The following is a 27,220-nucleotide window of genomic DNA, read 5'->3' on the forward strand; positions in this document are numbered from 1 at the left end:
CCATGTAATTAACATGAAGGCACCTACACCAAAACGTCACATTCATTGCAATAAAGAAGTTGACTATCCATAGAACTTGGTTTTCCTTCATCTTTACAACTTCTAAAATGCCTCTCAAAGAAGTGTAATTAACAGTCTTCTACCAGACTCCATACATGGTTTTCATGTCATCTGTATAAGACACCTAATAAAGTCATGTTGGCATCTCATGTAAAAGTGACTATTGTGATGCGGACAGCTGAAGCATGCTGCTTACCCTATCAAAAGTCTCCTCCATTTCCTCCACCGGAAAATAGGATTCAGCAAATTTCAGTTTTTCAATCATCTCCCTTGGGTTCAGGTTTGTCCAACTTAATTTTCCAAAAAAGTCGTTGCTGAAACAAAATAACCATGTTACTTTTTTATTCAGATCATACAAATTCAACTTAAAATTAAATTAACTGACACTGCTGACATTTATAAACTTTTTTTCACAAAACATGCCACCCGATAGTGTACTTGACCCTAAACTTCTGGGATGATGAGAAACGGAGCTTTCTAATTGAGTGGCGGTTTATTTTTGCAATTGACGAGTTTTATACTGACACTGACGAGGATGTGGAGGCTGTGGGCTCCCAGGAGCAGGAGGCAGGATTTAAAGAGATTCTGTTATGTACTTCCCTCAAACTATGATCAAATGCTACAGACATTAATGGCTGTCTGTAAAGAACATGATAGTTTTTTTATCTTTTTTATCTGGCTACAATCTCCCATCTGACATCGTGACTGCCCTCTCAGGTTTTCAACATGTGACAAGCGGAAGTCATGTTGTATGCAAATCACTATAAATAGTTTATAACCGACATCAGTCGGTAAGTTCACAAGTGAAAGTCTTTAGCAGATATGATCACAATATGACAGAAAATCTATAAAACACTTTCCATGACTCAGCACAATTTCAGTTTGAATTGTATATAATACAAATTTGTTTTTGATGATATTTAATTCTGTAAAATTACCAAAAACATTCTGTAATTGAAACATGCCTTTTTTTAAAATAATTTGGTGTAGACAAAGAAAGTTTTGTATTTCTGTTCTTTGTGAAACTGAACAGTGCTGATGAATGGCGAGGAGTGTGGGGTATACTACTGATGAGTGACAGATTTCTTTATCGGCCTATCTGGGCTAAGCTCTCCTCCAGTTGCACTGCACCTGCCCCCAGTGGGGAAATGTGTGGGGTCGTGCCATGGCTGGGGTGGCTCTCACTCCTTCCTGTAGGTGAGTCTGTCTGTACCAAAGCTAGGGGGGTCACTGTGAGTTTGAGGGGAGGGCTACTGGGGTACGTGCCAGGGACTGTGAGGGTCATGTCTACTGCTGGGGTGTGTCTCATGTTTGCCTTGGGGTGGGGTGTTGGAACTTGTCCTTGGGGGTCATAGTGGGCTCCTTCTACCCCAGGGTGGCTGTTGCTCTTCCCTGAGGGGAGGACCTAAGCTCAGTAGGAGGAGCATCACTTCTGGGATGACTCAAGATTTCTTACCAGGAGCATAAATGTACAAGACTCTTATGTCAATGTATCCCTTCATTACATGGTTGCATAACTTAAACCATATCACATTTACCCATTTGTGTGATAAGCCAGTGTAGCAGACATGATACCCAAGCAATTATCTTGTAAGCTCACCATATCACACAATAATAATCCTATTTCCTTATCTCCCATCGTCATGGACACATGGCAATCAACATGTTATTGTCAGTTTCAGTCCACATAAATTACTCTCTTTATCACTGAATCAACATCCATCAAAGATTTATTTCACGTCAATATCACGTCAATGACGCGTCAATAGAATAATGTCTATTTCCCACCTGTCACCCAAAACGATTCCTGATGATAAGTGATCACTTATCTGTAGAGAAAGAAACACAGTAAGGACATGTAAGTTCCGAGTGTCTTTGCGGGCCACCCACGTTGATATCAGCGCCCCTCAAAGATACGACTACTGACAACCCTTATCATCAATGCCAACCAGGTAATGAATTTCACGGGTCCTGGCCTCTTGTTATAAAAAGATAGATAAGACGAAAAATGTATTTCAAAACATTACGATTTTTATTTGCATTGCGAGAGACTCCTCTCTGCTTGAATACATCAAGCTGCAATATTTTTGCTCTCTTTCTTATGTTAAGGGTGTCTATTTCCCTTGTGAATTGAGGTCTTTCATCGAGAAGGGGAAATCACGTAGCAATTTACATGACAAAAGGTTTAATCTGGTGTGGGAATTCATGTTTTTCTTTGATTTTCCGCTTCTTAATTTAACATGTGTAATATAACGGCAACAACTGGCTGATCTGAGCCATAGAAAACAGTTTATGAGCTGACCTAGTATTTATACATGCTTCCTATCTGAGGATGATGTGACTTCGCATGTGTGTTTAATGTGAAATCCAAATCATAGAGTAAAGTCGTTTTTCACGTTTAGGAGCATGTATGTCCACGAGTTTAACATTTTCTCCACCCTGACTGAGCATAAACAATTACTTAACCTCTATTTCTTTTGAAATAATGCAATATCTAACTTTCAGATGATAAGTAAATAAACTGTTTAGTTCATATATAAATCGAACTTGTTTTCCAAATAAGGTAGTCTTATGGCTTGCGTTTTGATCTGCCCCATGATCAGGGTCCAACATATGATGAAAGTACAAAGGTGATGAATGCTGGCTTGTTTTGGTCAGTGTCCATCCTGACCTCCACAGCGCTGGGCTGCCCTATCATTCAGCACTAACGACCTCTGGTCATGTGGAGGGGGGAAGGGGGTCAGCTGGCCTGCCAGCAGGGTGGTCCAGCCAGCCAGTCCTGTCCCCTAACTGGTCACTGCAGATCCACTCACTGAAAGACCTGGACACATCCATTGTATACACCCACAATGACCTGACAAGCCTTAGGCTGATCTATGACAATATTTGGACACTGGAATTTATCCTAACCAACCTTTCACACAAGCACCACCCATGGTTAAAAAGGTTTCCTTTTCTTTACAAAAATTTGAGATGACATCAAAAGTTTCAATATGTCCATGAATCAATCCCCAACAAAAATTCCCAGTCTGAGGTTTTTATCCAAATAGTTTAATTCCACATCCATTTTGGAAACTTATCAAAACCACTGTAAAAAGTTATCAGTGTAATAAAACGTCTACTTGCTTGTTATGAAATCATGAACAATAACCACAATAGTTTGTTGAGAGGATGAAGAAATGGACCAAGTACTTTGTTGACAAGTTGAGCAAATTATTCTTAATTGCAATATTCAAACCATGGTTAGGTTACCCTACCCAAATATAGTACATTAGGTAGAAGGAATAAAACAAGAGTATTTTACGGGTATCTTATTCCCTACATTGATGTGAAGTGGTGTTCAGTCCTGTGTGTACGTCCTTTGTGCAATAAACTCTAGCTTATAATGAGCATAAGTAACTTTACCTACCAACATGACATTAGATAGGCTGATACTCCATCCATGTTAGCATGGACTCACCAACTAGTCTACAGCAAGGCCATTTGGTCAAGACCACCCAAGTTGAGCATGTCCGCACACTTGCCATCCCTCGTTTATAACAGGCTCATTAACCCATGTGCGTGGTTAACCAACAAACGTGTACAAACATGATAGCTATTCATGATATATAAAAACATTTATTATCTGTTTGTATAAAAAAACAACAATTTGATTTAGTTTATTTTCCCATGACACCAAATTCTTGTTTTTAACAAATCATTCATTGATAGAAAATATCTTCATTTTAGAGCAATATGGAAATAGTTTGCAAACTGACAGTTTCATTGATAGAAGAGAATGACACTGACATTCGGACAAAAATTTGAAATATATTTAGCATACAGAGGTTCCCCATGTCGGTCTATGTTGGGGCCACATGTGAGGAATTAAGTCGCCATTTGCCACGGGTGCTGCACTGAATGAAACCCAGAGAAAACAGTGGCGGGGAAACACATGGAACTCGTTACATAATTTGTATTGCATTTTTTTAAACCACAACGAGTGGGTTGTATGGGCTGCCTGGGAAATTTGTACAAAAACTGTGTACAAATGGATTATTCCATTTTAGACAACTGTGGAGTTATAACGTAACTACATTTCCTTGATGAACGCTGGCATGGGACAAATGGTCAACGTGGATTTCTCAATATCTTTATGTAAGAAATCAAGCCTGGGCCATAGCTGGCCCTAACATTTCAAGTATTTTCATTTGACCTGCAAACGGAAAACAGACGAAAAACATTTTCTCCGATTCACAAACGAAACCCCCTAGCTCTCAAAAGGCAAGGCTGTTGCTATTTTCATCTGCAAAAATATTTCAGTGCCAAAATCCCCAGATTAAAATCACCTGTTTCTAAGTTGTCCGGTAGCTTACATTTGCTGAGGGATTGAGAAGAGAGAAAGGGAGAGAAACACGACACAGTTTTCCTCTTCAAATACACAAAACCATCTCGGAAACTGCAGTGTTTATGAGGCAAGTAAACTATGACAACAAACTCTCCTTCTGCCTGACAGTTCAATTCCGCTATCTGGTCCAATTCCACTTTTGGTGCCAACCCACCATACCTACGCCATTGGGAAGGTCAGTACCAAAACTACGACCACCCACTAATGTGGAATACAGAAGGCGCTTTGCTTTGCCAAGACAAAAGGTTTGGGTTTAGCATTTCTTTGATCATGTAGCTTGATTTTATGCCAACCAAAAGCAGACCATTTAACCTTTCAAGGGCGCTTTGTACTAAATTATTTAATGTCTTCAATACAGTTTGAAAAATATTTTGGTTATGACAAAAATTCATCTTTTTAACATTATGGTGAGGATTTATCAGGCATCCAGAAAGAGGGATTGAATGTTAACCTCTTAAAACTACCTGGCATTAAAAATTTACATCAAATATGGTTCATGCCTAAATATATAAAAAATTTTAATTGTAATCAATTTTTTAAAAGCTCTCTCTCATTCTTTTATCCTAATAACCCCTACTCAGCCTACAATTTCACTTAGTATCTGTAACTTCCCAACAGGTGACAGGCCTATGAAACTGAGACCAATATATTCTCAATCTGCCTTGACCACATTCATACCCCATCCTTTAGTCAATGGAAACTTAACACTTTGCCACGTCCATTCAACCCCACCAATCAACACCCCTGACAGAAACGTCCATTGTGTTCTGGCCAATAGCATAGTAGAAGAGGTATAATCAAAGTCTAGACCTCTTTTTATTGAGTTGATAATACAAAGGGCAGGGTTGGTATCTGAGGCGTTGGACCACCCACACTCATGATTGCCTTAGTGGTATGAGGTTTCACCAAGAACAGCAAGGGATAGTCCAGATAGTCTGCTTCAAGACCAATCTCCCATCTTCATCATTTACACCAAGTGGTCAGGGATGATACTGCTAATAATACCAGCAGGGTGACTTAGAAAAAATACTTTCTAACAAGTAATAACACCCATATTATTAACAGATTTGGAAAGTTTGGACATATTTTCTTCATTCTGCGATCATGTTTTCAATGCTTCTTATAATCATGTTCCAAAACAGAGGGACGAGGGTGGTCTTCTTGTCTAAAGGTCTGAAGTTTGCTACCATGAGTTGTGTCCCTTATGTGTAGAAGAATCCTACAACCATAACTCTAAATCGTTTTCCGTCTTGATAACAATTCTTGGATTGTTTGTACCTGTGCTAAAAGGCTTTAACCAAGTCGTAACCATTGGAGACCTACCTCACTGATTGTTTTTTGCTTTTTAACATTAGTGATTTGAATAATAAAATCTACAATCTTTGAACAAAATAACTACAGCTAAATGTCATTTAGATAGATATAAACTTTCACCCAACATATGTGAAGCTTAAAATGTTGATCTTTCAGTGTTCTCCAGCAATGTTGCGTTTAATAAATAAAAGATGACAGGGTTAAAAATACATTTTCCCATTTCAGAGAAGGCAATAAGTCAGTGTTTTCAAGTGTAACATTTATATAAATATCAAGTTTATTATAGTACCCCCTGTTGGGATGAGATTAAATCATAGCTCCTGCTAACATTAAAGTCGGTAATGCTTTAGACTCTATTTTCTTTACATAACATCCTGCAAAATCATCAAAGCCCCAAAAAACAAACCACAATCCATTAATTACGCTGAAATGACCTTCTTCATAACACAAGTACAATATCAGAGTTGGAAAGCAATTTCGACTTCACTCAAGTTCCCTTGAGGTTCTGGGTGTTGCTTTTTCCAGATTTTCTACAGACATATATCTGAGATTTTGAATATCTGCTTGTGCTTTTTTCATTGTTTTAATGACAGAGCCTCAGCTTGAGAGACTGGTGGTTCCCGATTTTTCAAGTCCTCAATGCATATATGATACTTTGTAGACACTTTCTTAATATCTATAATTTTGATCCTTGGCATTTAAGCATTTTGGGGTCGAAAGTAGCATCGTTGTTGAACATTGTATGAATGTTTACAAAGCATTACTGTTGTTAGTTGTTATGAACATTGTATGAATGTTTTCAAAGCGTTGCTGTTGTTAGTTGTTATGAACATTGTATGAAATGTTTTCAAAGCATTGCTGTTGTTAGTTGTGATGAATATTGAATGAACTTTTTCAACACTTACCCTGTGTTGTAGGATGGATTCGGTCCCAAAATCTTTGCACCTTCCCAAAAACAGTCTAACGGTGTAATCACCACACAAGGTAAAAGATCTTCCAAAATCTGAAGAAAAGAACGGTTTGGATGAAAATATTTTTTTAATCACCACTGAATAAACATCATCTAAATCTAACAAGAAAAAAACCTTTTGATGAAAACTTAACGTCTCAATCTGACCAAATGAAAATATTACTGTATTTCTTAAAAAATATTTACTTACAAGATCAATAAATGCATTTTCGGTTCTTGGAAAGTCTGCAGCAAAACACAGATCTGAAAATTTCCATGTTCTGAAAAAACGAAAATACATTTGAAATACTTGAAATACATGAACCACACAGCAAGTCAAGAATCGTACATTTAAAAAACACAACACAAAACAGACGATTAATGGATCATCATAATTACCATGACAACAGAATTATTTCAATCAAATTATCCAAATAATTCATAAGCATGTCCATTGCGCTTTTATTCTAAGAACCGTAGAGAATATAAAGAGAGGTAATGCTACTTACAAGCCATCGACTTCAATCTCTATCTTTGTAGCTTCTAACAAGGCGCCTAAATGTAATAATAAAGATTCCACATTCAACAGGTTTGTAGCTTTCTTCGGTGTCTGTATAACTAGTTCACTTGTTGTTCCGGACCCAGCCCCCTTTACGTTCCGAGTGTATTCTAGCTCCTTCCCTAGCCTTCCATCCACTGAAAACAGAAGAACATTGATATTGACATTGATATAAACAACATTAATTGACAACATTATTTACACTGGTATTGACATTGACACTTGAATCAATATCAGTCTTTGTACTGATCAGGTTGGAATCGGTCCTTCACAACCCTTGCTTGCTGTTAGAGGCGACTAGCAGGCTCGCTGACTTGGATGACATGTCATCATATCCCAATTGTGCAGATCGTAATTGCTCATGGTGTTGATCACTGGATTGTCTGATCCAGACTTGATTATTTACAGACTGCTGCCATATTAATATTGCTGTGTGTGGCATTATACAAACAAAATCCTTCACACTGATATTAATATCAATATTGGCTCTGATATTGACATCAATGATGACATCAATATTGACACTGACATCAATAGTACCAAAAGTATTGAACTTGACATGATTATTAAAATAGAAATAGTAGTTACATCAGTACTGACATTCATATTGACATCAATATTGACATTGGGATCAGCATTATCAGTTTTAACATTGATACTGACATCAACAGTCACAGATATGTACATGTATTCAAGGATAAACTCACAGAAACGTTTATCAAAACTAGTCTTGCATAATATGATGGTTGCAATGGCAACCAGTCTGATTACTCTCCTCAGGGAGTAGATATTAAGATAGAATGATGTGAAGAGTTGGTGGTTTTGTTTTTATGGCGGAATGTTTCTGTCAATGTGGTAGAAGAGTCGTATTTGCCTCCATTAAGTTGCAATGCTGCTAGAGATGCTTACTTCACAGACTGGGCTACGACAGAGGATTTTGATACCAATCTGTGTATATTACAGTATGTGTGGGTATCCATGCTTCGGATGATTCAGACATTTTACCTCAAGCCAATTACCATTACCATATTTGACGTAATGCACAGCTCAGGGGCTTAGTATGACATTGTGGGAGAGCTTATTAAAACAATAAGATCTTAAAACTATTTTCATAATAGTTACCTGGCAATTATATATCATTTTACACTTCCGATTTCAGTGTAAGAAATCTTGAAATAAGCTCGTGAAGATTACGAACAGAATATTGGGGCAGGGTACTAGATACAGGTAATATGGGATCTTATATTATTAAAAAATTACATATATTCATAAATATAAACTTAATTGAAACATTGAGAATAGTATGAATTCCCTGTAAAACTGTAAAAAATATTTTCTTATTCTCAAGAAACAGGTTATTTATTCCTATGAAAATGCCATTTACGAATTCTGATTCCTAATAACTAATGGTCATATATTCCTATGAAACTGTTGGTTATTGTTTCTCGGCAGCAAGAATGTGGGAATCACACATTCCTTCATGTCAAGCATTGATGAAACGTGAAAATAATGACATCCCGTAAACAATAACAGTGGAAACGGTTCACAAACAAACACTGAGTTAATGAACGCATCACTTTCCACCCAAAGACATGACATGGAAAGGTAAGACGGATATTTTGCCACTAGTCATCACAGGTGTGTGGGTAGTTAAACTTGATGAAGTGGAGTATTTCTACAGGTGGGATAACCATGCACAGCGTGATCCTTCTCCTCATCTATACCCCTGAGAGGCTGGAATGGCGGACGCGTTTCTCCTCTCCCAATATCCCAGACTCAAAACATAACTCCCCGACTGGCATTTTCTTCAGAATGTTTCCTCCACAACACCGTGCCACATCACCATGCAATAAAGTTCATTCTTTCCCTCTCTTCACACGCAGAATTCGCCTTCAAAGTCACACTTTTTTAAGCACTTTCGTATCATCATTAAGCATGAAGGGGAATAATTCAAGTCGGAATGGTTGAGGATCGTTTCCCCCCTCCTCCACCCCCTCCCCTGTGACAAGATACGATGCCATGTCTTCTGGGTGGTCTCCCTTGTCATAACTGGCCCCATCCAGCAGATCGGTCCCGGAGATGGAAGGAGAGTTCCCCATGGTTAACTCCTTTGCTTGTTGGCCTATCCGAGACAGCATCTCACACATGTGCAGGGTTTTACACCTCTTCTCAAAATAAGTTGTGTTGTCTTACTGTCTTCGTGAAAGTTCTGTCATGCACAAATGGAATTGTGTGAATAGTTTTACCAGATCCTGCAAAACCCACACCATTGCGGAATTAATGAAACTGTAGCTTCCTTGTCTAGTGTTGTAAGTTGTGTTGGTTCGGTCTATTGAAGGAACTTGAAAATAAATGGTGAAAACAATTCGGTATTGACTTATGTCTCCATTCCATTCCATTCCTTTTTTTTTATTTTTCTTAAAAAATATTTTTATAAATACAAATTGTATACAAAGAGTTCAGCTTATGAGTTGTTTTTTGTGTAAAAAATAAATCACAGCAAAATTAATTTGGTATGGTTTTACAAACTGAATCAAAGTATGCAACATCATGTGTTATGATAAACAAAGAAATCCTTACTATATACTCTCAACAATAATCAATAACCATCTTTTCCAAAAACAGAACTTAAGATCTCCTGTGAAATAGTGTGATCATTTTGATATTCTAACGAATGTGAGTGATAGAAACTGCGTGGTGTAGCCGGGCTTGATAATCACAAATTTGGAGCTGTATTTATTGTCAATAACAGGTATCAGGCAAACCATGGTGTCCAAAGGCTACTTATCATGATAATCATTCACATACTGATGAACAAGTCTACTGATGACCACTATGTTTTATAAACATGTCTATCATTTCACAATCAAATATTTAGTATTTTTTCTAAAGAATTCAGAATCCACCAACAACACTTGAAGTAGCTGGTGCGTGAGTGAGTGAGTTGGGTTTTATGCAGCTTTTAGCAATATTCCACCAATATCACCAGGGGACACCAGAAATGGGCTTCACACATTGTACCCTTGAGGGGAATCGAACCCAGGTCTTCAGTACGACAAGCGAAGGTTTTAACCATTAGGCTACCCCACTGCCCCTGGTCAAATAGTGAAGGTGACAGTGGTCAAATATTGAAGGTGACAGTGGTCAAATATTGAAGGTGACAGTGGTCACATATTTGGGGTGAGAGTGGTCACATTTTGGGGTGAGTGTGGTCACATTGTTGGGGTGAGAGTGGTCACATATTTGGGGTGAGTGTGGTCACATTGTTGGGGTGAGAGTGGTCACATATTTGGGGTGAGAGTGGATACATATTTGGGGTGAGAGTGGTCACATATTTGGGGTGAGAGTGGTCACATTGTTGGGGTGAGAGTGGTCACATATTTGGGTTGAGAGTGGTCACATTTTTGGGGTGAGAGTGGTCACATATTTGGGGTGAGAGTGGTTACATTGTTGGGGTGACAGTGGTCACATTGTTGGGGTGGGAGTGGTCACATATTTGGGGTGAGAGTGGCCACATATTTGGAGTGAGAGTGGTCACATTTTCAGGGTGAAAGTGAGCCAGTTGTGGGAGTGAAATATTCACATTGTGGGTGGGTATAGTGTGGTCACTGTTACCAAGACCGGCCACTAGTCACCATGCAGCTGCAAGTCACTGACCAGAAAACTCCCATTAAGAAGTATGAGGTGAGACTAGGACCCACCACGAGCAGCTAGTAGCTTTGTACCCAGTCAACTCGACTCATTATGTTGAGGAATGCTGCAGGCTTCACCCCCTCCAACACACTAAAGAACATCATCCAGCGAGGTGGGGAGGGCACCTCTCGCTCTCCCCTAGAACTACTGCACGTTCATGCCACACAGAACACGGAGCGCCCTGGTTTAGCCATTAGTGCTCCCAACATTTCTCAAAGCTTGGCCAACTTTCCCCTGACTTTAGTATTGGTCCATTGATCTACTCCAGCCCAGGCAGTGAACATGGGGGAACATCTTCCCTGGAAATTTGGGTGTTCTTTTATAAAGCACATGTTGTGTTTTTATGCCTTCTCGGTTCATCTTGCATATTGGGAATATGTAGGATACGAGGTGGCTGTTCCCACAGTTAAATGGCTGCCATGTGAGGCAGAGGAGCTGGAGTGAAGGCTGGTAGAGTAAACAGAGCCGTGTTTGAATGATATAACGAAGGGGGCTAGCACAGAGCACAGACATTGCATTCCTTACACTTGTAATTTGAGCTGGACTACCAGTCAGGGCTTGATAGAGGCCTGATTCAACAGTGTTCAGTGTACCTGTCAAGGGAGGGGGTTAAGGTATGGGGGGTCCATGGAATGGGGTAGGTGAGGACTTGTCAGCAAAGGGGGTTACGGTCTGGGAGGTCGATGGGGTGGGCTGGGTGTTGACCAGCTAGAGAATGGGGTTATGGGGGTCCGCAGTCCAAGGGTAGGGTGAATGTTGACTTGCCAGGCAAGGGGGTCACGGTCTGGGGTCCAGGGGTAGGGTGAATGTTGACTTGCCAGGCAAGGGGGTCACGGTCTGGGGTCCAGGGGTAGGGTGAATGTTGACTTGCCAGGCAAGGGGGTCACAGTCTGGGGTCCAGGGGTAGGGTGAATGTTGACTTGCCAGGCAAGGGGTCACAGTCTGGAGTCCAGGGGTAGGGTGAATGTTGACTTGCCAGGCAAGGGGGTCACGGTCTGGGGTCCAGGGGTAGGGTGAATGTTGACTTGCCAGGCAAGGGGGTCACGGTCTGGGGTCCAGGGGTAGGGTGAATGTTGACTTGCCAGGCAAGGGGGTCACAGTCTGGGGTCCAGAGTTAGGGTGAATGTTGACTTGCCAGGCAAGGGGGTCACGGTCTGGGGTCCAGGGGTAGGGTGAATGTTGACTTGCCAGGCAAGGGGTTACGGTCTGGGGTAAGGGGTAGGGTCGGTGTTGATCTGAGGGAAAGGGGTCTGTCTGAGAGGACTGAGGGTCCGTGTGTGTGTGTGTGTGTGTGTGTGTGGACATGTCGGAAATGTTATCACATGGCACTTGTGGTGTTATCACATGGCAACTTGTGGTGTTATCACATGGTATCTTTAGGTGTTATCACATAGCATCTTGTCACGTATTAACATTGTAATTAAAGAAGTTATCACATGGCATGTTAGTATTGGGTAACTGACTTTATTCAAGTTTCAAATGAATTAGAACAGATTATTCAGGAGGTTTGACATTTATGAAACTGACATGCTTCATCCTAAAGACAATGTTGTGATCATAATCATCACCAGCAGTAGCATCAACACTCCATCTTCCATCCCTAGCAGCAGCAACAAGATTCCAGAAGTGCAAATGTCAAGTAAGGTCATCCACGTTTCCCCTCTCCCCTGGTCAGATCATGATCTGTTGCCTCTGGGCAGTACCCACTGACCACCACATGGTCACCTGTGTCAGATCAGATGGTACCCATAGTAACTGCTCCCACGCTCATCACCCAAATCCTTCCATTGTCCCCTGACTCATCCCTGATCTGTTACACCAGACACCAACAGTGATCTGAACAAGGCCAGGTACACAACCACCACCTATTGACTCATCAAGCAGCCGATGTCATCACTGATCTGTTACACCAGACACCAACAGTGATCTGAACAAGGCAAGGTACACAACCACCACCTATTGACTTATCAAGCCGCCGATGTCATCACTGATCTGTTACACCAGACACCAACAGTGATCTGAACAAGGCAAGGTACACAACCACCACCTATTGACTCATCAAGCCGCCGATGTCATCACTGATCTGTTACACCAGACACCATCAGTGATCTGAACAAGGCAAGGTACACAACCACCACCTATTGACTCATCAAGCCGCCGATGTCATCACTGATCTGTTACACCAGACACCAACAGTGATCTGAACAAGGCAAGGTACACAACCACCACCTATTGACTCATCAGCCGAGCTCGATCTGTTACACCAGACACCAACGATGTCATCACCCTGATCACCACCTATTGACTCATTACGATGTCACCTGAGACACCAACAGTGATCTGAACAAGGCCAGGTACACAACCACCACCTATTGACTCATCAAGCCGCCGATGTCATCACTGATCTGTTACACCAGACACCAACAGTGATCTGAACAAGGCAAGGTACACAACCACCACCTATTGACTCATCAAGCCACCAATATCAGTTATGTAATCCCTGTCTTCATCATTTCTCTACATCTTAACATGCTGGAATGTTAAGCTTGCCCTACATTTCTTAAATGCCTGAAGAAATTAAATGTTAATTGGATAATGAAACCAATGAATCAACATATGGCAAGTTCACAAAAATAGATCTGACTGCTCTATATATCTAACCCAGATCAAACAGTCAATGCTTAACTGCTGTAGCAGAAAATGAAAGCCGTAAACGATACACCGAGATCTGAAAATTAAACCCTTCCAGGGCCCCACCTCCCAGGAGCTCAAAACCTGTGGCTACCACATGAGCACCTTCTGTGAAGTGGGCTAGGGGGTTCCAACCAACGAGGCCCCGTAAAGGTCAGCCTCAGTCTGTCAGTACTTAGCATCAGCAAGGAAAATTCCTCAACTGCTTAGGTCTTTTATGTACTTTCATTGGAACTGCCAGTCTAGCTGAATAAAATTCATATCCCAAGGGTGTCAAACAGCAGTAATTTCCAGAAACAAACATGCTCAATTACTGTAAAAGAGGAAGTGTGCTCTTACTGATATTGAGTAGTGTATGTTACTGGCAATTTGGCACTAGGTGACAGTTTACGCATCAGTACATATGCCAAGGAAATCTACCTGCATATGACAAGTGTAACAGTATTTAGGCCTCTGCTCAGTTTCAGTCAAATACTACAAAGGACATGCAATCTACAGCTGGCATGTACCCAGCCAGCCATCAGGGCACAGCCGATCATTGTTAGCCAATTCAAGGACAGAGAATGCAAATTTGTAGATTTTTATTGCACAACCCGAGGTGAGATTTTTGACAAAACTGAATAATATGCTGACTTAGTGTCTGTCACTGCAGGATTTCGACTGAGCTGTGATCAATGATACTACACAAGATGTCAACAGCCAGACCTCTGTGGCTGAACCCTGGCCCTGGACACACAAAAGCTTGTCAGTTACATTTCAAATCGTGAAATTAACACAGTCCTGTCACAGTCAGTGTGGGCTAGAGGAGACCAATAGCTGTATTTAAAGGGATTCTTTCTTTAACACTAAGGTTGCTCCAAGTTAAAATGTCAATCAATTCTAAGTAAACATCTTGACCCCAATATTTCATATTTCCAGTTAGAAATAAACTTTGATTTCATAAACATATTTACACATATCTTAACAATGTTTTATCAGTAAAGTAAAACTTGTTTATAATGAAAAAAAAAAGTCGCAAATGAAAAACATCAACATGGGAGTCAATTGTATTTTGACAAGAAATGGTTGCAGGATCCTGTGCAGAAAGCTTGTTTTACGTGCTATAAATTTCAACCCTGTAGTAACTGTGGACACATACACCTCAGTCTGTAGTAACTGTCAACACATACACCTCAGTCTGTAGTAACTGTGGACACATACACCTCAGTCTGTAGTAACTGTGGACACATACACCTCAGTCTGTAGTAACTGTGGACACATACACCTCAGTCTGTAGTAACTGTGGACACATACACCTCAGTCTGTAGTAACTGTGGACACATACACCTCAGTCTGTAGTAACTGTCAACACATACACCTCAATCTGTAGTAACTGTGGACACATACACCTCAGTCTGTAACTGTCATGGACACATACACCTCAATCTGTAGTAACTGTCAACACATACACCTCAGTCTGTAGTAACTGTGGACACATACACCTCAGTCTGTAGTAACTGTCAACACATACACCTCAATCTGTAGTAACTGTCAACACATACACCTCGGTCTGTAGTAACTGTGGACACATACACCTGTCTGTAGTAACTGTCAACACATACACCTCAATCTGTAGTAACTGTGGACACATACACCTCAGTCTGCAGTAACTGTGGACACATACACCTCGGTCTGTAGTAACTGTGGACACATACACCTCAATCTGTAGTAACTTTGGACACATACACCTCAGTCTGTAGTAACTGTGGACACATACACCTCAGTCTGTAGTAACTGTGGACACATACACCTCAGTCTGTAGTAACTGTAACCTTAGTACTCTGATCAATTTATCTCATATATTTTGCCTATCACACTACAAGAGAGAATAGAACTGGGTGTCTGGCATCATGAACCAGCAGTCCAACCACTGGGCTACCCAAGGAATATCTGCTTGTACAGTGCACCTAACGACCTACAAGGTAGATCTGTAGACCTGGAGCTGCTCTGTTAACAGCTACAATAGTAAAAGACAAATTCAAAGCCTATTACAGTGAGGTTAGGACTGAACTCAATAAAATTTACTATGCAGAGAAAACATGACAATAGCAGACGAGATTGTGCATATAAGTGGTTTTGTCGTTCAGCCACTCTGCAATGTCCAATCCTCGCTGATCTGACAATGCCACACACAAGCCTCAACCACATGCATCAGAAGGGAAATAATATTAGCACTCGACAGTGTGAACTCCGTCGAAAACGACAAAGGTATATTTATGTATGTACACTAATAAATAGCCTCTCATACAGAGGCATTGAGGCAAGGTGACAGCGTACATGTCCACGGAGTATATAGTCCCATTGTCGTCTACCTTAGACTGACAGCTCGTCTATGTCATATACAGGTGATCTGACCCTGTCCATCACTCACACATTGACATATATGTGAAATTAACACACTCACCGTACAATGGGACAACCGTCAATGAGATAGTGCTTAATTAGACATTCAGTTTTTGTCAAGTATGTCAATTCTTCATATCTTAATGAACTGAAAAATAGTTTAGAAAATAATTTCGAGTTTAGCTAAAGAAGATTTTATTTAATACTTTAAATGCAATCCCTACATACGCATGCAAGCACGGAAATATCCATGAATGCAGACTTGATCTCGTCACTATATGGCTGGAATAATGCCGATGTGACGTAAAGCCCAACTTAACTCAACTCACATTCACATTTTGTATACATTTTTATAAAAATTGAACATTTTGGTGACCCATGACTGCTGAATTAGAAAGGGTAACTATGTATTCACGGTGGTCACAATAGACCAAAGGTGGACAGCAAGGCCAAACGGGGTGGCAACTTCTGACCTCTGTGTTCCTCACACATGGAGCTGTCCAGCTCACGGAACAACATCCCAGATACAACAACATCCCAGATACAACAACAACCTCCAATACAAAGGTACAGTGCACTGCACTGCATGAAAGAAGAAGAAAAAAAAGAAAGAAAAATAATGAAACACTTTTTGACAGCTTAATGTTTCACGCAAGAGTGAAAAACACTTATGTGTATATAATTTCAAATTATGAAAATCAAACCTCAAGAAAACAACCACATGACACCACTGCTTGTTTACTATCCTCGATACTATTGTGACATTCCTGACACGTTCGAAAAACCACACAAATCCCCTTCCACACTGCATATAAAATAAGAGTGTAATTCATGTTACAACAATTTCTTAGCAGCGTCTTAAAATATTAAGCTCCACAGCGTCACCATACATTCAAAATTGGCTAAAAATCTCAAACAATCGCACCCCTTGATGTGCAGTGCTTTGCTGGAGTCACGGCTGGCTTGTCTATCACTGGATACTCCAGGGCTCAGGGGCAGACCCTACCACAAAGCATGTGGGTGGTTTTGGCACTCTGCCACATTATGAAGGTGGGGGAAATTGTCCCCCAAATCATCCTTGAACAGTGCTGATGGGGTGAAGGTGATGAACACACTGCTTAAAAACTGTGTATAAAGTAGGGCAGTCAGTAAATAGGTTGTTTATGCCTACTGTTGCATGGCATGTTCCTCATTATGAAAATAAATTGTTTTAAAACTGATTCAATGTTTCATGAAGATATTGTTTATGTTTTACAAAGCTTTGAAAATGCTTTCATATGAGTATCTGCTTCATATACCTTGTCTTCTTGTTGGTTAAGTTACACAACTCCTTTATAGAGTCCTGGTTCAAAAGTGAACCTAATATGCATGTAAGATTAGGTGAAACTATGCCAGAAAGTCTTCCCAGAGCATTAAGTCTCTCACAAACATTATGAGTGAGTGAGTTATTATTTAACGTCACATCGGCAATATTGCAGCCATATCGTGATACAAACATTATGATTTGTTGCCAAACTTGCAGTTTCATCTAAAAGAACACCTAAAAGAAATATTGCTACATTTTCCCCCCTTAAAAATGGGTTTAGTATGGCGTAGAAGGCAACACATCAGATAGGGTACACAATGGGCCCAACTAAATACCGATGTCTCGATTCAGACAAAATCTATTTTTTATCAGATGTGTGCAAAGTATCAAAACACTTTCCTCTCCTGAAAAGAGTAATTCAAAATTTGACATGTGAAGTAGGGGGGCTGGGTCTTGTATTGGGAGGCCTGTTCTACTAAACCATACACAGCTATTCAAACTTAGTTCAGAGTGTAATGGCAAAGACCTCTGAATAGAGAAAGTGATAGCAGTGTGGGAGAGAGCCTTGAGCTCAGAGCAAAGGCTATTTTACAATTTCAATGTTCTAAATGACAAATAATTCTTTTTTAACTCCTGAGGTTTAAGGAAGAGCAAAGTGAACAACTTTTTTTTAAGCTTCAAAATAATAGGGGCATGCTTAACTTGAAAACTTTTCAAACTAGATGTTCATTTTGAAGCCCCAAAATTCATTCATTTACATGGCGCTTAACAAACATTTGTATGTGAAACATGAACTTTCATGAAAACTTAGCACTGAAATGTCAGTTGGTCAAAACCTGTTTAATCGTTACCATCTATCACACAAACTCACTTGCATAACTACGCCAAATTTCAGAACTTACAACACATCAATCCGCGTTCCAGTTTACAGTTTTGAATGTCACCACTTCCTGTTGTACCGACAGAATCCAAAGTCAATGGAGGCCAAGGAATAGATCTCAGAATACAGGGCCATCATCACTGGGCGGGTCTACCACAGGAGACGAAAACAAAAGGTTACCTCTCTACAATGTGTTCCGACTTCTTCTGAATGCACATGAACACCCAACTAGGATTGGATTTCAAAAACTTCCATGCCCTCTCTGACAACGCCTCAAAGAAACTGGTTGTCATTTTGTTAAAAAACATGAATGTTTTGTCTTTGGTACAACTCTTACGTCATCTCCACATGTTTCCCCAAAACAGGAACTTAAATTGAAAACACAACATTTGAACTGAAGTGAAAACATTGTTCCTGACAACACAAAGCATACAAATTGGCGTAAAAAATTGTTCTGAAATTCATGTTTTAAAATGTAAATTAATAAACAGTGATTTGGGGCAAGCAATTATTCTGTCATAATTTATCAAAGAAAAAACAGTAATTTTGTTATTCAACCATGCAAAATATGTCTTCAACAAGACTGACTGACTGACTGAGTTTGGCTTTACGCCGCTTTTAGCAGTATTCCAGCAACATCATGGCTAGGGACACTAGAAATGGGCTTCACACATTGTACCCATGTGGGATTCGAACCCACGTTCAGCATTCACCATCCGCTTTAACCACTAGACTACCCCACCGCCCCTCTTCAACAAGATATACATGTTCGTGAAATCCATGACCAAGGGGCGCCATTGAGAGGGCTCCAGTGCACCTCATCCATCATGGTGGTCTAACAAGAACATTCACACTGGGCAAACCCACGGTCTCTTATTAAAGAAACAAAAATAGAATGTATTCCACCCACTGGGTTCATTTTCATCATCAGGATGTGATGAAGATTGTCTAGCAAGAATGAAAATGGTTCTGCTTGAAGCTTGAGACATGAACTGAAATACTTTCCATAACGCTAGTTCAACCGGCCCACAACTGTGTCAGTTATATGTGGCCATTTGGATAATTTTGTTTGAGGACAGACTGCCGATTATAGTTAAGTTAAATGTTGAAGCAGCATGTTCATTCGTTGTTTTCAATGATCTTGTTTACCATGGCTGGTTATTTAATTGCTGCATACATGTTGAAGATGTTGTTAATTGCAGTAAAACATGCTAATGGCCATCAACAGTGAACAAGACTCACATTTCCAACATTTGACAAATGTAATCAGGACACAGATGGTCACTTCTAGATGTATGTTGGCATTGAAATAAAATGAGGAAGTTAACCAACACACTATCCCCTCTGATTGTACTGTTAGCTGCTTGAAATACTAGTGACTTGTCTTTTTTTCAACACAAACCTGAAATCCCTTTTCTATTTCAGTTTTAAAGTAACTAATGTAAATATGTTTTGTTCACTTCCAACATATTCCAGCATGTTTCAAAACCAGTTAAGAAAATTATCTTATGTAGCTGTTTACCTTATGCTTATAACATTGAACAAGTGTGCACAGGAATGGGTTGTTCTAAGAAGCATCATATTTGAAACAAAAAGATGTGTGGCCATTTGTAATGTAACTATCCTACTGGTAAGTAAGTAGATGTTTTTAACTAAAATCATGGCAAATCTGTCCCTCAGTCAAACTTAAGCGGTATACACAAGTTTAGAGACAAATGCATTGATCATAACATTTCATGGGAGTCGACTGTAAACGTGTTTGTATCCATTCATCCTGTTTCTCAAGTCTCCTGAATGCCACCATGTTGTGAGAGACTGGTGCAAACCCTGCCAGAACCAGGAGTGTCCCTGGTGAAGTAATCATGCCAATTTTTTATGCCTGTTGTATGGTACACTAACCCTCTCTGCTCCAATACCTAGTATTTGGGTTGGAAGCAAGTTAGGACACCAGCCTTGACAAAGGACTTCCCAGGGAACAGGCAAGCATCTGGGTTCTGGGACAGCACAGGCCAACAGAAGTGTCTCCTTGTCCTTGTAGCAATAGTACAATAAACAACATACTATACAGGCCTGAACCTGATTTACTACTGCTTGGCTAACACTTACACCACTATGCTACCCACCCATAGATGAAGACCATATCAGTGATACTATGGCCAGATCAACACATATCATGTGCTTATGTTTTCGAAAACAGCCAATGTCCCCATTTTTTTTATAAAATGATGTAAGTGTACTGCATCAACACTCAATCCTAATGTCACAACTTGCCTAATTCACTTTGATTCTGAATGTGCAATGTATTTTCATGTTAAACCCATTACAAGATTTGCAAATGCTGCCATAAAGTTTAAGCATTTTCCTACTGCAGCACACAAAGACAAAAACAGCTCTCCAAGGTAACTTGCAAACATTCTCAAACAGCAGTGTGATGAATGAATTTGTGGAGTACCGCTGAACGAAACCTTCCCTGTCAGTGGCTCCAAATTCATCTCGCATTAACCCCCATGTATATCTGTAACCAGGGCATTCCTCCATCCAACCAAAGACCACAATTAGCCCTGATGTGTGTCTGTAACCAGGGCATTCCTGTGTCATATCAACCACCACAATTAGCCCTGATGTGTGTCTGTAACCAGGGCATTCCTGTGTCATATCAACCACCACAATTAGCCCTGATGTGTGTCTGTAACCAGGGCATTCCTGTGTCATACCAAACACAATTAGCCCTGATGTGTGTCTGTAACCAGGGCATTCCTGTGTCATACCAACCACCACAATTAGCCCTGATGTGTGTCTGTAACAAGGGCATTCCTGTGTCATACCAACCACCACAATTAGCCCTGATGTGTGTCTGTAACAAGGGCATTCCTGTGTCATACCAACTACCAACCCCACAATTAGCCCTGATGTGTGTCTGTAACAAGGGCATTCCTGTGTCATACCAACAAACCACCACAATTATTGAGGGCATTCCTGTGTCATAACAACCACCACAATTATTGAGCAGGACGACAAGGGGAACGAGTGAGCTGCACCATCACATTTTCCCTTGCAGTGAGTGAGTGAGTTTAGTTTTACACCGCACTCAGCAATATTCCAGCTATATGGCGGCAGTCTGTAAATAATCGAGTCTGGACCAGACAATCCAGTGATCAACAGCATGAGCATCGATCCCCTTGCAGACAAGTACTGCCACTTCATGTCAGGTACCATCATTTACAGTCAGAAGTATACTGAAGATACTAAAAATGCAACTTGTAGTGGAAATGTTTACTGACAGAAACTGCATCATACCCAGATAAATAATAATGTGTTTTTGAAGGAGTTCACTCAAACTGATTGGTCTCAAATTGAAACAATTCAATACAGACAATAAACTCTATCCCAATTCTTACTCATTTTTCAAGAATAATTATAGACTCTGGACTAAGGTGATGGGGAAACTCTAGAACAAGTGTCTCAGAAATGGAGACAGATGCAGGCTATGTCGGTCTGGTTGGTCAAACCTAACAGCTTGTCAAACTCAATGGCTGGTCAAACTAAACAACTTCAAAACGTAATGAAGCTCATTCCACATGTTCTCAATTTCAACTTAAGTCCAGACATTGCACAGCCAAAATTCAATTTCTTTCATGCAAAAATCCATTATTTTGCGTTCTTTTCTTTTCGTCTGTTGCATCCACACCAAATCGGTCTCTCACCGGTCTAAACAACCTCAATTATGAGATAGGATTGCATGGTAGCCATGTCAAATGGGGCTGTTTTCTGTGTTCAATAGTTCACACGATTGATGTTTTTCAAAGCAGTGTGCACTCTATGTCTGTTTTGACAATTAGCTCAAGGTCTGGTCTTTGAGCACCTTTTTCAATCATACACCATATAATCAGACAATCTGGATGGATCTGTTTTCGCTTTATTGCTGGGAGAGAAAACTGAAATCTAGCGAGCCATCTGTCAGCTAGTGTGGAGGGTTTCAGGGCTTGCTGTACACTGTCAATAAAGAGTCAGTCTATTGTCCATGTCAGTGTTTCACATCTTGTTGGGAAAATAAAAAACTTCACTACCTACCTTTCAAGTTTGGTTTTGGCCACCCAAGACGCTACACTCAATTTTTAATTTCTCTTGAAAAATTCACGTTTATCATGCTTCCCTTAAATTCATTAAATAATCATATTGTGAATCAACATATTTATCATGTAAAATTATTGCCAGATATTCCACTCTGCATTACCCACGTCAACACAGAACACACAAACTTCCCAGTCACGTCGATGGGCTTTGTTTTCACTATTTATCGAAAATAACTGCCATCAGCAAGCAATTTGCACTTGACAATGGAAATAAGTAGAAACCCCTTTCTTCACACCATAGTAATAAGTGTTAGGCAAAACAATGCTCAGGCTGGAAGCATGGCATCAATTTTGTAAATTATAGTCCAGTTTGTGTCCCCACACCCAAAATGTGATTGCATATCGGACAGCCCCTACTGGGGAGGAGGAGATCAGTCACCTTCATACAGCAATAAACAGGCTAATGGCCACACTGATGCCTAATGGAACACTTGTAGAGAGTAGACGGACAGGGGGTGCAGGGTTGGGGAAAAGTAGGTAACTAGGGCAGGGCTGGGCTGGGCTGGGCTGATGCTTGAAAACAGGTAGACAAGGTGAAACAAAGCCTGATAATATGACAGGATGGTGGACGTAGTGGAACAAATGTGGACATGGCAGTACGAAGCCTGGTAGTACGAAGCCTGACCACTTGACAGGAAGGTGGACATAGTAGAACGAATGTGGACGTGGTGGTATGGAGCCTGACCACATGACAGGAAGGTGGATGTGGTGGTATGGAGCCTGACCACATGACAGGAAGGTGGACGTGGTGGTATGGAGCATGACCACATGACAGGAAGGTGGATGTGGTGGTACAAAGGTACACGCGGTGGTACAAAGCCTGACTACGTGACAGGAAGGGTGGGTGTGGTGGTACAAAGCCTGACTACGTGACAGGAAGGTGGATGTGGTGGTACAAAGGTACACACGGTGGTACAAAGCCTGACTACATGACAGGAAGGTGGATGTGGTGGTACGAAGCTTAAGCATGTGACAAGAAGGGTGACATGCTGGAACAACACTGACTGGTAATGTCACACCAGAATGATGTCTGTTTCACCCAACATTCCAGGTCATGGTTGCAGCTTACAAAGTACAAACTCTCGCTGTGCTCATCTGTGCAGCAGTCCAATACCACCAGAAGGCTGAAAATGAAGCTTGAAGCGTGTTTATGTTATAAAAGCTCCCGGTTACGACTCTTCCCCCATCAAGCCTGTCTGCTGCCATGTACTCACACATTTGATGCTCGTGATAGGTTTATGTGTTATCTGTTAGCCAGAAGCATCCTGCCATAGGCACCTCCATTCTCTACACCACCTCCACTCTGCTGCCCCAGGCACAAGAAATTATCAAGGGTCACTCGGTAGTATTTACATTAAAATATGCCACATGCATACAGCACACCAAACTGGGGCCAGCACTTTTTATATTCTTAATTCAAACCGGTTAAAGTTTATCTTGATAAACCTAATTTTAGTCTTGGTATTGGCAATTGTATAAATTGGCAGATTCAAATTCCTTCAGTAGAGAATTTTTTTCAAGAGTTTTAGATAGTTAAAGTTTTATTACAAAGCAGACTTTACCAAAATCTAAATATCCAATGTTTCTGCATGACTGAAAAGTTGATTGGCGAATTACTGATGCATGGTTGAAAAACCTTTTCACACAAGTAGCCAATCTTGTCAAGTAAACATGTGACAAACTAAGCAGGCCAGCAGATGAAGACCACACCAGCTTCCAGTTGGATACACCGTTCATGGAATCACAGGCAGCATTGTCTTCCTCCGCTCTAGTGTTCCCACATTCACCAGGATCAAGACCTATCACTTGAACCATCTCCGATTCAGTGTCTGATAGGGGTGTATTTTATTGACATTCCTTGAAGGCAGCTTGAAACCCAAGTATATGATGTCAGCACATGGAGGTCCAACAGGTGAAGGCCTGCCTGCCTGCCCAGTGTTTCTGGTTTCACTGGAGAAAGAATAGGGCCCAAACTAGCTCCTGGGTATCACCCAGTCTGAAAGGGCTGGGCAGTGTTAAACAAACATACAAGCACTAACCCTCACTCTGATTGTTCAGGGGAGGCTCAGGATCCTGAATAACTGATGTTTGGGTTTTGTTCTTGTGCAAGCTACCTTGGGAATTGTGACGGGACAGGCTGTGCTATCAGCCTGGGGTGGGGGAAGCAAGACATCAGGTGGTCAAGCCTGTAGTCTAAACATGGAATTCCATGGGCTGTGACAAAAGATGAAAATCCTCTTATCACACACACATCCAACAAAATGTCTCTCTCTTCACTGTGAAAAACATGTTCCCTGGGCAAAATCATGAGAATATTAACTGTTCAACCTTTTCAAAATAACAGCTCCTGCCATACCTATTGACTGTGCTCAAACTGTCTTGTTCTAAGCGTCAAAGTTACCAGCTCCTCAGTTTGTGTAGAAGGGACTGATATTGGGACTTTTTCCTTGTCTGAATATTCCAATCGCATTGTAATCAAGAGAACCCTAAAACATGTCCATGTTATACAAACACAACTATGTCATCAGCAAGCTCCCCTCAAGCAGGCTGCCGATCAAATTATATGGCATTTTAGCATAAGAATACCAATTTATACATAAACTTGGGGAGTGAAACCTCTAGGGCGACTTGCCCCTCTGGGTCAGGCACTGAATGGATGGAGGGGCTCTGTATGGGGTAGTTCATATTCAGTTCCTTGGACCACCCACCATCTCATAATCATAATGTGTATCACTACACAGAGCCAACAAAGAGAACTGGATCTAGCTTGTGGTTTAGAATGAGCTGTCAAGCAAACAGGTCCAACTAATGGGAGGATAGTGTTCAATCACCTACGTGCTGAACATCTCAGGCAGATGGGTTTCAAAAGGTGCTTGTTTGAATTGCTTGATAGAGTATAATGACTAATGGGATTTTTAAAATGTACATTCCAAGATGTTGATTAAAGCAAGCTGTGAGACTTATGAAAATACATGTTTCTTCTTCTTTCATTCTACTACACAAATTCTCATTCACAAACTTTCCACTTAGCAAAACAAGTTTTAACTGAAACTTTCTACATTAAGAAATGGTAATTTTTCTACCACAATAATGTCTCTATATCACGACGTATATTTCTTTGAACTTAAATACAAATATACTCATTTAATCAGTCTGTGAAGTAATAGATCAAAAACAATCTAAATAAACGTATGTCAATAAATAAAATCTACTTGCAATAGTAACACAGATGCAGCAGTGTTGAGAACAGATTGCTGTGTTTTGGGAGGTACAACAAGGAATGCATGTCAAAGTAAGCCATGAAGCTATTAACAAGATATCATCTTGATTACACTGATCCTAGCTGCTGGAGCACAGCCCAAGGGAGAACGCCAACCAGTGATGATGTTAGTGAAATGTACGCCACTACTACATGCATGTACATATCACAGCTATGTCAGGTGGTTTCAAGGTGCTAAAGAAAGGTATGTTGTTCTCTGCAGCTCCATTCCTACACCCAGTTTTACCTATGAAAGAGATTACGTAAATTTCACTCTGTTGTTGATTTCAAAATGGCCACATGTGTTGCCGTGTGTGTGGTTCAGTGATAAGGCTGGGATTGTGGGCGAGGGAGTTCTCAAATACACATCTATTCTGGGTGCCAGCACTGAGAAATAAACCCTACACATGCCTTCCGCTTCCAGTGAAATTCAGTCTGCATAGAATTCACCATACACTCACTCGTGCGCTTGCCATTTGGAAACACTTGTGTTTAGCTTCCAGTGAAATAAGCAAACTTGGGGGAAAGGTGAAGAAGCCCTGTACATCTCGGAGAGACCCGCCCTCCCTCCAACACACACAGTGAAGGAAATAGAACTGTTCGACACTTACTAGTATGTTGGTTAGTACAGCGATCTGGAACTTGATTTCAACCTACTGTACGACAGACATTTTCTCTTAGTGAGTTGCCGAGATGAAAATAGCTCCTTAGTTGATTGAAGAATGTCAACAGTCTGTATATCAATTTTTAACTAAAGTGTGCAAATAGAAATGTTTATCGAACTCATTTAACATACATATTTCTCTTAATCATGATTAACTGGTACTTTATACATCTACAAATTTCATTTCGTGTCACATTAAAATCTGAAATTACAATTTCACTTTTTAATATACGCCAAAATAATTGTTTATATTATTTGAAGAAAATATAAAACCCATGCCCTTAAAAGATAATGACAATATTGCCAGTGTAACCAGAATATGTTCCTTAATTTCCAAAAGCAAAATTTTCTAACTTGAAACAGTAACGTCTGAACAAACATGTGGGGAAATTGAAAATAATGTGTACCAGAAACTAAAATAGGTCCCCATTCATTCTGATGAAATTTTAATGAAATAAGTCATGTAAATTGAACAAGAACTTGTTAATAGCAAAAGAAATTGTCTGTATCTACAATAGCTCCCTTTTTCAATTAAGTTTAACATTTTAACTATGTATCGCGAAATTAACACATTGTTAAGATAATAATGCCTCTCATTCTCTGGCAAATGTATACAATGTTGAATTTGTATCTAATGTGACCATTCAGATGTTGAATGCGAGAAGTATTCAGTACTGTATGATTATAACAAAATTATTTCCCCACAGCAATCACAACTGGAAACAAACAAAACCAAAGTTTGCTACGTTGTATTTGAATACTTTCCGCAGAGGAAACGTACGTGGATCAGCTGGATATTTCATTAAACAATTGTCTCATTATTTCTTCTTTATGTGTGGAATAGTGACAATGACAACTGATGGGTCTTTAGATATTTCACTACAAACTCATGATAAACGTGTACACCCTCGTGTTGCCCGTCTCGTGTGTGATTGAAGAATAA

At 40.3% G+C, this 27,220-nt stretch overlaps 1 protein-coding gene across 1 annotated transcript in view; it reads right to left on the reverse strand.

The window, feature by feature from the left end:
• Nucleotides 1-27,220, reverse strand: part of LOC124258525 (protein patched homolog 1-like) — a 63,146-nt gene that overhangs the window by 32,953 nt on the left and 2,973 nt on the right. The window contains 4 exon segments of the mRNA XM_046692597.1: nt 257-374; nt 6,667-6,764; nt 6,922-6,991; nt 7,220-7,406. Coding sequence (XP_046548553.1) covers nt 257-374; nt 6,667-6,764; nt 6,922-6,991; nt 7,220-7,406 — 473 coding nt within the window.

The sequence above is a fragment of the Haliotis rubra genome, unplaced genomic scaffold (assembly GCF_003918875.1).
Source record: "Haliotis rubra isolate DU_JTF1 unplaced genomic scaffold, ASM391887v1 Scf696, whole genome shotgun sequence".
Classification (NCBI taxonomy): Eukaryota; Metazoa; Mollusca; class Gastropoda; order Lepetellida; family Haliotidae; genus Haliotis; species Haliotis rubra.